Here is a 12,892-nt window from a genome sequence, read left to right as displayed (position 1 = left end):
TCACCCAATCCTTTATTGTCAAACACCTAGATTGTTACTCATTTTTCAGTATTGTAACTAACAATTGATAATCACACATAAAACATAAATTTTAATACCTACATAATGTTCTACTGTGTGCATGTCTCATAAACTTAACTAAACCTTCATTTGTGGACATTTAGGTTGTTATCAAGTTTTCACTAGCATAATTCACCATTGATAAATATGGCATCATATAAGTATTTCCCAAAGTATATCTTACAGATTATGAGTTTCACAGGATATCAAAAGAGGTAACAAAAACGTTTATAGCAGCATTGTTCATAATAGCAAAAAAAAATACAAAAATTCAGAAGTCACTAACAGTAGGATGGATAAATGAATTATAGTACTGTTGCACAATTAAATATTATAGAGTAGTAGAACTAAGGCTCTTTGATCCAATGTGGGTGAATACAAAACCTGATATGGAGCAAAAGAGACAAATTACAGAATATAAAGTTCAAAACCAAACAAAACCAAATGATGCACTGCTTACGGAGACACATGAGAATGGTAAAATCTATACAGAAAACACAGGCATGATTTAATACAAAATCCAGAAGCACACTCAACTCCGGTAGAAAGGAAGCAAGTAGGTATAATCAGAAAAGACACAGAGAAAGCTTATCAGGTAAGGTAACAGTGCTGTTCTTATTCTTTGGGTTGTGGGTTCTTTTTTTATTAGTGTTCTTTAAACTCTGCCTATTTTTATGCTGCTGAGTATGTGTGCTATAAATAACAATTAAAAATAAATATTACTACAATCCAATAAAAAATGGCTTTTAAAATAATCTGACCAGACGTTTCACAAAGAAACATATCTGAGGAGCAAATAAGCAAGTTTTTTTAGATGCTCAATGAGGAAATTCAACTAAAACCCATAAGGCATCACTACCAACCACTAGAATGACTAAAATAAGAAGGGCTGATAACCCTGTGTTGATGAGAAGGTGGGGTAACTCCACATCCGGTTGGTGGGAGCATCAGACAGTATACTTTGGGGAAAGGTCTGGCGGTTTCTCACAGAATTCGCATACACCAACCCTGTGAACCACTCCTGCATACCCAGGAGAAATGAAAGCACATGTCTAAAGAAAGACCTGCAGAAGAAAGTTCAAAGAAGCTTTGCTTATTGTAGCTAAAAATTGGGAAAAGCCCAGGTGTCCATCAGCAGAAGCATGGATCAACAATGCTTGGATAAACAACCTGTAGCATATTTCATACAAGGGAATATTACTCAGCAATAAAAAGGAATAAACTACTGAATAAAAGAACAGCATGGAGGAATCTCAAAAACACTCCAGAGTCAAAAAACTACACAAAAGGGAATCTACTGTCGGATTTCATTTATATGAGGTTTTAGAACAGTCCAAACCGGTCCATGGTATGGAAATGATATATGTTATCAAATATAAAATGGTAACGTCATACACTGTTAATGGTAGAACCGAGATGTTGAGTATATGTGTGTTTACATCATAAGTTTTGGAACTTTTCTGTGAATTTACAAAGGCTCATTATAAAATATCAGGGAAATATAGATGTCATTATAAACAAGGGTTTTAATGGTGCTTAAATTTAGAAACCAGTATATTGCAGAAAGGCAAGGAGATTACTTGCAGGTCTTTTTAGAGTCTTTGTATGTTAATATACCCTTGGAATCTTCAAGAATGCTTTAGAGGATGCAGCCTTGCCCAAACTGACCTGGTCAGATGGGCACCTTATAAGACCATTTTCCGGACACTCTGAGAAACAGTGCTCTCACCTCTTCATGTTCACCTTTATCTTCTCGAAAGGAATTTCTAGGGGTGAGGTTGTGACCATCTAAGAGCTTCTTGTCTAAATCACTCACATGTTCTCCCATTTACTGAGTCTGAGGGTGCCCATTTCACTGCATCCTCATCAACACTGGATAGTACCAATTCACTCACTTTTAGTAGGTGAAAATGGCATCTTGTGGAAGTTAAAACTTGCGTTACTTTGATGACAAATCGAGTTACACAATTAAAAATGCTTACTGGTCCTATGTATATCTTCTCTGGACTCACTTTTTCAAATATATCCACTAGAGAAATATCTTTAGCTTCTAGACATTTAAATTTCCATATTCATGAAGGTGGCTCATCTTTAAAAATGATCTGAGCCCAGATGAAAGACTTCTCTGCATGATGGATGATGTAAGCTCTACAGAGTGAATTTTATTTGGGAAATTGGGGGTGTTATTTCTGTCCCCAGTGGGAGAGGAGGTAGGGAGAGCATTAGTATAACCAGGTATGAGATGAATGAACATTCAAGCAACTAATAACTTTGCTCAATTTCAATGTAACAGCAAATTCTTCCTAGCAAATTCCTCCAAGGATGATGTTGGAAGGTGATCTACACCCTTGGTAAATTGGAGATTTGCAGAAATAAATCCCTAGTTACTTCACGCAGGTTTTCCAGGTAACAAAAGGGGCCACACACACTGAGTACTCTGGAAAAAAGAGGAAAAAACACCTTGCTGGGCTCTTTTAGGCACTTAGAATGTGTTGCTTTTCTTAGGTTCACAAATAATCGTGAGTGTAGGGTGATTCTTTCTCCTACTTCAGTTGAGGCAAACTCCATTTCAACTGTCTGAATCCTAGCGACTTCCTTTCTGTTACTTGGAGAAATGCGAATTATAGGGCTCACACGGACCCTCCCCCCAGAAAGGGAATCACAGACCTGGCACATGAAATTAACGACCACTTTACCTCATCATGAGGCTGTTTCAGACCACAAAGACTTTTAGAACCAAAGCGATGTTCAATAGGACAAGAGGCCAAATACACCAACTGTGAATGGGGTACCTGGAGTCTCCCTAAGGGGCAGGATGTTGACTGACGTAGGAAACTGTGTTTCAAAAGATAGGTTACATGTACTTCCAAGATTGCCTGGGGACAGGATCTACAGACAGACTATGGTAATGTCTGTAGTTTCCTTTAAAGCTTCTCTTAGACAGTGCGATACCATGCATGTGTGTTCGGGTTAAGTTATACCCTAGATGTGGTCAGTCACCAATCAGGAGCTCACACCCCAGGGGCAGCTGGCTAATGCCGTAGAAGAAGCCCACTCTCCAGAGGCGACTTCCAGAAGAGCTTCTATAACTTGATACCTCGCTCCACAGAGCCTTAATTAGCATAACAAATGTTGGAAATGGATTCTCATTGGGTAGAAGTAGTGGTACTCAAGATATGTGGATTGGTTAGAATATGCTGGAGACATTCCCACTCTTGCTTGAATTGGATAAAGAATCTAGAGAGGCTCAGAACCTCTACCCTTAGGATGGTATCTCTGTTGGGTTCCCTCTGAAGCAGACTCTGAGAAGAGCTGAATGCTTGTCATTTATTGGAAAGGTGCAGAGAACTAATGGCGTGATAGGGGGGTGGAAAGGAGCTGACAAGGGGTGCATTGGAAGTGAGTCACCATGGTGGGAAAGCAAAGCTTAATTCTGTGGGAAAGCTCTGCTGACGATCCTAAAGCACACTTTTCAGAATTTTCCCAGCCAAGAAACCAAAGAACTGTGGTATTTATAACCCCCACTGCCAGTGAAGTCCCAGGTACTTCCAGCCAGCCATGACTGGGCAAAGTGGGTTCTGGCATCTCAAGAGCAGCCCTTGAATAAAATGATGCTGGAAGTCTACCAGCCTTCATAGAAATGGTAAGCAAGTATGGGCAGGACCCCAGCAGTGTCTGCTATAGCATATTCCCCTAAATCCCAGCGTGGTCAAGTGTCCCTTATAAATGGAGAGGGCTCTGTTTGTTGAAACAGACACGCCAAGGCCAACAGAACCCCACTTTTGGAAGGCTGATGGGTGTTTCTGCTGATCACAGCCGTGGTGCTGAGAGGCCTGGAAACTGGGACCTCATCCAGCCTCCAGAGCAGGTTGTGGGGGAGCTAACACTTACTAATAATGCTTTGTTGGATAAATATGCACGTGTGGGCAGCATGTCTTCTGAGACTTGCTTCCCCTTGCAATCCAGAGTGAGAGTCGGGAGAGCAGCTCTCACCCTCCTTCACGATATCAATGATTATGACCACCAACCCCACAAAAGTAAGAGCAGTGTGAATTAACCGGCCTCAACAGCTTGTGGTGTGCACGCACCTTGGCACGCAGCACAATCTACTTCAGCTCAGGAAGCACGTTTCCATACCTTTCTTATAGACTCTGGCGGCTTTGCACGCACCCACCTGTACGGTGTAGCTTCCCAGAGTGGTAGCCCGTTTAAACCGCCGGCCTTGCTGCTGGGACATCATGAACAGCTGGGCCAGGCGCTGCTCCATGACCCGGGCGAAGCTCTGGTTGTGCAGGCCCACCAGGGAGTTGTCCACGCCCTGCAGCACTGGACACAGGAGACAGAGCCGCTGTCAGGGGAGAGGCTCACTGCTGACCCAGAAGCCAAGCCACCAGGGCCAGGCCTGCGCCAGCCATAAGGGCCGTGGGCCGGACCCCATGTTAGGGTCTGGCCATCCTTCCCTCTCGACGGCCCCAGGGGTTAGGAATCACTGTCCGCCTGTTTGAGACGCTGAAGAGGCTATGTGACTAGTCTAAGTTCACACAGCTAGTAATCAGCAAAGCCGGGGCTCAAGCCCGAACCCCTGAAACCCTGTCCTTCACAAGCTGGGACAGGTGTAATGACCTAAACTTGTTGTACTAGGTCCCAACCTTATTTAAGATAGCCTGTTCAGTCAGAGCCTATATGGGAACACAGCATTGCTGTAGGAACAGCTGATTGGATTTCTTGGTGGTTCCTGGCTCAGCACTACCCTGATTCTACTTTTCTTTCCAACAGCTTTGCTGAAGGATCTAAGCTCCATCCTGCTACTCAGCCCCTTCCACGTGGGCAAACCACCCTGCTCAGTGTTGTCATCCCCTCCCTCGTCAGTGGGGTCCTTTCAGAGCTCACTCCTAAAGTTGCCCAGGGCCCCAGGAGAGACCCTCCTGACTTGAGAGCAGGATCATGTGATAGAAGGAGTGGGCTCTCTCAGCGCTGGCACTTGCCAGCTGGGGGACTTTGGGCAAACCACTGGCCCTCTCAGCGTCCAGGTCCTTCTCTATAAAATGGAATAAGAAAGGCTACATCACAGCAAATATATGTCTAGTGGGCTTTAAGGTAGAGATGAGATGTATATAGCAGTGTAGCACAGAGCCTCCTGTGTGGAAGGTAAATGAAACCCTCTCTTTCTACCCTTCTTCCACTTCTGGACTTTATCCACACCCAGAGTATCTGTAATCAGTAAGTAAAGCACTGATACGGAATTCCAGGCTATGGCTGGTGCCTGGAGGAGGATTTTAATGAACGCCAGGACTATCCTAGAACTGCTGCAGTCACTTACTATGGGGGCGACTGCCTTTATGCTGTCTATTCCCCAAGCCAGCCCTTCTTCCAAGTCCCTTGGGAAGAAGCACACTTCTTCCCAAACACCTAAAACACTCCCTCCAAACACATCCCTGAAAACAAAAATGCTAAAAGCAATTCTCATCTTCTTAGACCAAAACTTACATGGGCTGGGGATGTAATACAAGATTTTTCATTTAGCAGAGTTTGTTCTACTACAGTCCAGCCAAGGACCATTAATACCACTCTGTCTACTGGGATCTGGAAAGAGTCTGGATATAAAGGCTGTATTGTTACTATGATGGCATTCTAACAGGGCAGAACAAGGCACGGATGACAATGTGATACAGAGAGCGATGTCGAAACTGACCATGAGAAAAGTGAAACCCACAGCTGAGTTTCAGAAGTTATTTCTTTGAAACCACAAATCCTAAAAAAATCCCCATGAAGGGCAGGCATAAAGCAGCTTTCCTTCCAGGGCCCTCGTGAGGGACTCCCAGCTCAGCAGAATTCCTGCAAACAAACTCCTGCAAACATTCCTGTGCCTCCCACAGTGGTGGGTCCCAGAAAGGCCCCTCCAAACCCTCCTCGCACAGCTGTCAGGCTGAGGAAGGGCTGACCCACTTCCTGACCCCAGGAGGAGAGTTCATGTTCTTTCAAGTTCAAAGATACCCCTCCCATAAAACGACAGTGCCAACGGCTGCAGGATTACTTCTATGCTGGTCTCTCCTGACCAGTGGACAAGGGTGAGAGAGGGAATGCAGGACGGTTGAGGGGTGTCATCATGAGTTACTTTAGAGAAACCCCAGAGGTGATGCAAAAAGGGCAGACATCAAAGAAGAGAAGAGTCAAAGCCTCCAGGTGACGAACCGTTTCGGAAATAGACAGTCGTGATGGCTGCACAACTCTGTGAACGTCCTCAATGCTGCTGTGTTGTACACTTAGAAAAATGGTACCAATGAACCTAGTCCCAGGGCAGGAATAGAGACGCAGAGAACAGACTCGCAGACACTTGGGGGAAAGAGGAGGGTGGAACAAATTGGGAGAGAAGCATTGACATATACACACCGCTGCTTCTGCTGCTGCTGAGTCGAGTCAGTCGTGGCCCCATAGATGGCAGCCCACCAGGCTCCCCCATCCCTGGGATTTTCCAGGCAAGAACATTGGAGTGGGTTCCCATTGCCTTCTCCAATGCATGAAAGTGAAAAGTGAAAGGGAAGTCGCTCAGTCGTGTCCGACTCTTCGTGACCCCATGGACTGCAGCCTACCAGGCTCCTCCACCCATGGGATTCTCCAGGCAAGAGTACTGGAGTGGGGTGCCACCACCTTCTCCCATATATACACTGCTGCTGCTGCTGCTGCTGCTAAGTCGCTTCAATCGTCCGACTCTGTGCGACCCCATAGATGGCAGCCCACCAGGCTCCCCCATTCCTGGGATTCTCCAGGCAAGAGTACTGGAGTGGGTTGCCATTTCCTTCTCCAATGCATAAAAGTGAAAAGTGAAAGTGAAGTCACTCAGTCGTGCCCGACTCTTCGCGACCCCATGGACTGCAGCCTACCAGGCTCCTCCGTCCATGGGATTTTCCAGGCAAGAGTACTGGAGTGGGGTGCCATCGCCTTCTCCCATATATACACTACCATGTATGAAACAGCTAGCTAGTAGAAGCTGCTGCATAGCACAGGAAGCTCAGCTCGGTGCTCTGTAATGACCTGAAGTGGAGGGATCAGGGGGTGGTGGGGGGAGAGAGGTCCAAGAGGGAGGGGATATATGTATACATATAAATGATCCACTTTGAGGTATAACAGAAACTAACACAACATCGTAAAGTAATTATACTCCAGTAGAAAATAATTTTTAAAAAAGGTTAAAATGATAAATCACATCTTATGTGTATTTTACCACAATTTTAAAAATTGAGAGAAAAAAATGCCTCCAGGGAAGTGCAGGAAGTTATGAGAACCTGCCACAGAGTTCCACAGAATCAACAGCTAGGCAGCTCCCACGTGCCTCATGGCTCTTTCTGCAAAGAGGATGTGTCCTTCCTAGGAGGAGCTGGACAAGAGCTGGGGGCTGGAGCCAGGAGCCTGGGTTTGAATCCTGATGCCCCCCTATTGAGTGTTCTTGGGCAGGTTCCTCTGGGCCCCAGTTCCTCATCTGAAAACATGGTTATCATAAGCTACTCCTGACCGTAGGATGAAGAACAGAATACTTTATAAAAGAAAACTGCTTCTAGCATAGTGCCATAAAGCCCTTGAGAGGATGCCCACAAGCAGCAGCTGTTGTTGCTCAAATGCACCTCCTGCTTCGCTAGACAGGTCTTCAGCAGAGGAATGAATCGCCTGGAAAACACAGAGCTGTGTTCCAGGACTACAGTTCCTCTCCTTTCTCCAGAGAAGCCCAGTGGCCTCAGGCTCCCGGCCTGGGGAATGGGTTGAACAAAGCTATCTTCATCTCTCCATTCCCAATCTCCTACCCTTCTGGAAATGATGGCAAAAGTTGGTGGGGACCGCCCACAGGTCTAGAAAGTGGTCATGGACCAAAGGGAAGGCAGGAGGGTCCTCCTGAAACCTGAAACTGTTCCCCCCTCTCCCTGCCCCTCAAGCAGAAATCAACTGGTCCAGTCAGCCCTGAACACCGTGTTGGGATGGGTTGGGTGGCAGGGGGGGGGTCACTGTGTATGCTGATTACCAACAGCAGCACCAGTGATAACAAGTGAGGGATGTCCAGGTGAGTGGGCTGGAGGTCAAGTCGCAAGAGAATCCTGAATACAAGACCATGTATGGAGCCTTTTGTTAAGCACGTGTCACTCAAACAGAGGCAGGGCAACACAGAAGTACCTGAGGAAAGGCCAAAACAAGAGGTTGACAAGGAAAGGGTGTCTTACCATCAAATGTCAATATTAAAGTTAGAGAAGGGCGGGGATATATCTGCAAGTTAAAAAAAAAAAAAGCATTCCTTGGGCAGGAAACATGATTTTATAAGTGTTACATAACCTGCTGGCTTCAAAAATGTGTTGCTGGAAAAAAAAAAAATGTGTTGCTGGGTTAGCACTGTCTCTCTTGGGCATAAGCTCTGGTGGGTCGCTGCTGTTTACCTTTGTAAACACATTTCTTTTGTTGGCTTTCTTTGCAGGTAAAATAATCTCTGCAAATCCATGGCTTTGCAGGGCAGACAGAAACGCAATTTTCTGCAGTTTAGGAGAGGTCTTGAGCAGGCTTCACCGAGCTCCTAGTTAGTATTCCAGCCAGCACCCACCTACTGCTTATTTCGGACAGCAAGGGAGAGAGGAGACAGGGAAGGGAAGAGGGAGATTGGGGAGGGCCTGCTTGTCCAGGCTCATCTTCCAGGACTTGCAAAATCTTGCTCTGTCTTTGTTATGGGCTGAATTGTTTCCCCCACACCTCATCTGCTGATGTTTTATCCCCCAGGACCTCAGAATGTGACTGTTTGGAGATAGGGCCTTTAAAGAGGCAATTAAGATACAATGAGGTCATTAGGGTGGGGCCTAGTCCTAAACAACTGGTGTCCTTGTAAGAAGAGGAAATTAAGACACAGACCTGCACAGAGGGAAGGTGGTTGTTTTACAAGCCAGGGAGAGAGAACCTTAGAAGCAAACAGCCCTGCTGACACCTTGATATTAGACCTCCAGCCTCTTGAGTTATGAGAAAATAAATTCCTGTGGTTGAAGCCCCCACCCTCACCCCTCAGCCTAGGGTAGCAGCTCTAGCAGGCCAACACCTTCCTGTCCCTCCCCTTGAAACCGAGGAGGACCCTTTGGGGCTCCTGGGCTTGGAAGCCTTTCTGTCCCCATTTCTTGTAGGCAAGACTCCAGCCACCGTAACCTTCCCCAAGTTCCAAAGGGCAGATCCAGAACAGTTGCTAATGAAGGAGAGAGCTGCCACAAAAGCACCCGAGGCAAGATTAAAGGGACCAGCGAAGTGCGTCAAGGTGAGGAGACAGACCACCTGAGACCCTGTGCATGATAAATTGCTTCAGTCACGTCCAACTCCTTGCAACCCTATGGACGGTAGCCCTCCAGGTTCCTCTGTCCATGGATTCCCTAGACAAGAATACTGGAGGGGGCTGCCATGCCCTCCTCCAGGGGGTCTTCCTAACCCAGAGATTGAACCCACATCTCTTACATCTACCTGCACTGGCAGGCAGGTTCTTTACCACCAGGACCACCTGGAGACCCTACACACACCTTAATCTTTTTAGCAACCCTACCTTGAACTATTGCTATAAACCCCCTCATCAAATCCTCCCAGGTTGGCACATGTAGTTTTTTGAGGCAGGAGCTTGCGGTATCCCCCGCTAGCAAAGCAATGAAGCTATCCATTTCTACTTCACCCCAAACTGCCTCCGAGATTCAATCTGGCACCAGTGAACAGAGAAGCTGAGCTTTCGGCACCACCCTTAATGACCCAGCCAGTCACTCTCCCTCCTACACGCTTCTGTTCTCTCTCTGCTTCTAATCCTTGCTTCTCTAATTTCCAGAGCTACTGTCTGGCTTTTGAAAAACACAAACAAGAACTTTTTTTTTTTTGCTATTTCATAAATCTCAGCTGGAAAATGTCAAGGAAAATGCCACCCAAACACCCTTCTACTTCCGTCCGCCTTCACTGTCAGGACACGCTGGACTTCACCAGGATCAGCGTGGGTGTGCCCAGGGAGAGAGAAAAGTGCATGCCTGGCATTCCTCTGACTTCACTGGGTTTTGTAGGGCAGTGGAGAAAGGCCTACGATCTTTAAACGAATAGACAATCATTCGCACAGACATGCCCCAGCCCTCCACAGCTGAATGCTGTTCCTTCTGATGGATGCATGTTTTGCAAGAAGAAGGCTCCAGACTGGGACTTTCAAGGTAGCTGTTTTGAACTGATTATTTAATACCCATCTTCAGTGTGATGTCTTTTTTTTTTTTAATTGAAGAATAACTACAACATTGTATTGGTTTCTGCCTCAACATGGATCAGCCATAGGTACATACATGTCCCCTCCCTCTTCAGCCTCCCTCCCACCTCCCACCCCATCTTACCCCCTCTAGGCTGTCACAGAGCCCAGGTTCTTATTTCAGTTTACTCCATTTCTGGTCCTATGGAAGGAACTCCTTGGCTTATAAGGCAGAATCCAAGAAAAGATGCCAACTCTATCACTGAAAGGCGGGCAAGCTTTTAAAAATAAACCAACCTGATAGGGTGAAAGGAGCAATGAAAGAAGAGATTACCTGTAATTACCCAATAGTCTCTCGTTGTTTCTGATATATCAAGGTTGGGGTATTCCAGCGCTAAAACAAACAAGAAACACACCAAATTACTTTTATATATGGATATTGTTTTATATATAGATATTGTTCAGGTTTTATATATAGATATAGTTCAGGGAAATAGACATAGCTGACAAAATACCAAGCAGCTAAATCCTGTTCTATCATTCTTGGGAACTCTAAGACATACAGCCTGAAACTTGCTTTTCAGAAAACTTAAATACTCGGTAAAGGGCTAACTTTCAGAAGAAGAATTTTCCAAGGCTTTTGGGTGTCTGCTTCCAGCTTTTCCATCAAAACCTTCTTAAGGCAAAACAATTTCACTGTCAAGACCTACAACGAGAACCAGTCAACTATAGCCTTCTTTTTTAGAAAATTATCTATCATAACATATTTTTAGGAATAATTATTTATTGAATGGATCTTTCCAAAAAGTTTAGTAGCTAAATGCTTGCAAGCAATGGTCCCATTTCTTTATAGTGTGGTGACCATCAGAGTTAACATATGTTAAGGGTTTAGCACATTATTTGGCACATAATAAGTACTCAGTAAATCACAGTTGTGTTATTATTATTATTCTTAGACTGTCAAGATGATAAAAGAAAATAAATCCGTTACATGCTTCCAGGTGAATAACGCCATCTTTTATGACATTATCTTTTCCATAAAATCCAGAGTCATCTTTTCTGAGTACATGGAAATTCACAAAACTTGCCACTAAACTAACATTTTTTTATAAAGTCTGAGTGGCTACTTTGTGCTAATAAGTACATTCACACACATTATCTCACTTATTTACAATATAAAAAGGAACCATAGAGGGAAATGAAAACAACTTTGCTAATACACGTTTGAAAAAAAACACCCAGTGACCTTGAGTATGTATCAACAATTAAAGAGCACCGATCTTTACTTCCTTTGGCTACTGAGTAAGTGTTTGGGTACAAAATGTAGGCTGCATCTTCGAAGTCTATGTCTGCTGCATGGTAATGAGGATTATGCAACTGAAGCATTAGAAAAAGAGGAGGCCACAAGCCTATGGGGACTTCATCAAGTGAAGTCACGATGCTGACTGCATGCGAGCTGCATTATAATGTCTATAGCCCAGGCAAGGGCTGAAGGCCTGGGAATTTTTGTTGATGGCAGAAGTGGGGGGAACCCTAGCAACCAAGATTGCCATGAGGACATATGCTCTACCAGGCAGTGTTATAAGCTAAGAAGACAGACTGCTTGGTTCAAGCCCCAGGTTCCATGTCTCACCAGCTATGTCAGAGTTAAACCTCCTGGAGTTTCAATTTTCCCATCTGCAAAATGGCAATAATTTTGTACCTACCACAGAGGGTAGTTGTGAGGATTAAATGAGATACAAGACAAGTGAAGGGTCAAAGCACCTAGCCAGTGCTTTTTACAACATGCAGTGAAGTTTTCATCAATTCAACCCCCTTCAGTCACATATTACAGTTGTGATTTTATGACAAGAGAGTTAGCATGTGGCACCATGGAGGCTTGCTAAACGGACAAGTTCCCGGAGAAGATGGTAGAGTCCTACAGGGATTCAAACAGAACTCAAACATACTCACGTTCAGCAATGGTGAGCGGTGGGTAGGTGAGGTAGAACCCCACCAGCTCAGCGGAGAGCTGGCGGAGAAGGCTGCTGGCCACGGTGCCGTTGAGGAAGGAGCTTCGGTTGGCCACCACATACACCAAGGTGACTGTCTGGGAGGCGTTGGACGTGCTCACCATCTGAATGGACACAGGAGGAAAGGGGAGGGAGACATGCCAAATAAGATGAGGGTCTGTTTCATGGAGGCCGTGGGAGGAGAAGTTTAAGGAGAGGTTAGGAATGAAAGGGAGGTGGGAAGAGAGCAAGGAAGAGATAAGAATAACAACAGTTGTCATATGATGGCTCACAACATGCCAGGCATCTCGTACCAGGCATCGTTCCAAGGGCACATGATCTCATTTAATCCTCACCACAATCCTAGGAGGTGTATCCTGGCACGGAGGTATATCCTTTGACAGAGGAGGAAACAAGCCCAGAACGATCAAGGGACTTGCCCAAGGTCACACAGCTAATAAGTGATGGAGCCAGGATCCAAACCTGGGCAGCCTGACTTCAGGTTTTAACCACTGGTGTGTGTATCTTTTCCAGGGGCTAAATGGTCGCAGGCTACTTTTATGGTTCTGAAGATACACTATAGAGTACAGGAATGGTAAATTTAAGAGGGTTCAACTGCTCAGAC

The 12,892-nt window shown here is 45.3% G+C and overlaps 1 protein-coding gene across 2 annotated transcripts in view; it reads right to left on the bottom strand.

The window, feature by feature from the left end:
* KIAA1549L (KIAA1549 like) overlaps window positions 1–12,892 on the bottom strand; it is a 308,499-nt gene that overhangs the window by 99,614 nt on the left and 195,993 nt on the right. For both annotated transcript variants that reach the window (XM_042233337.2, XM_042233338.2), the window contains exons 7-9: window positions 12,230–12,392; window positions 10,611–10,670; window positions 4,235–4,386 (exon numbers count right to left, since the gene is read on the bottom strand). In XM_042233337.2, the coding sequence (XP_042089271.1) occupies window positions 4,235–4,386; window positions 10,611–10,670; window positions 12,230–12,392 (375 nt within the window). The remainder of the gene's footprint in view (window positions 1–4,234; window positions 4,387–10,610; window positions 10,671–12,229; window positions 12,393–12,892) is intronic.

Source organism: Ovis aries, chromosome 15 (assembly GCF_016772045.2).
Source record: "Ovis aries strain OAR_USU_Benz2616 breed Rambouillet chromosome 15, ARS-UI_Ramb_v3.0, whole genome shotgun sequence".
NCBI classification, from domain to species: Eukaryota; Metazoa; Chordata; class Mammalia; order Artiodactyla; family Bovidae; genus Ovis; species Ovis aries.
The sequence above is the reverse complement of the archived record's forward strand: the minus strand, read 5'-3'. Positions and strand labels throughout refer to the sequence as shown.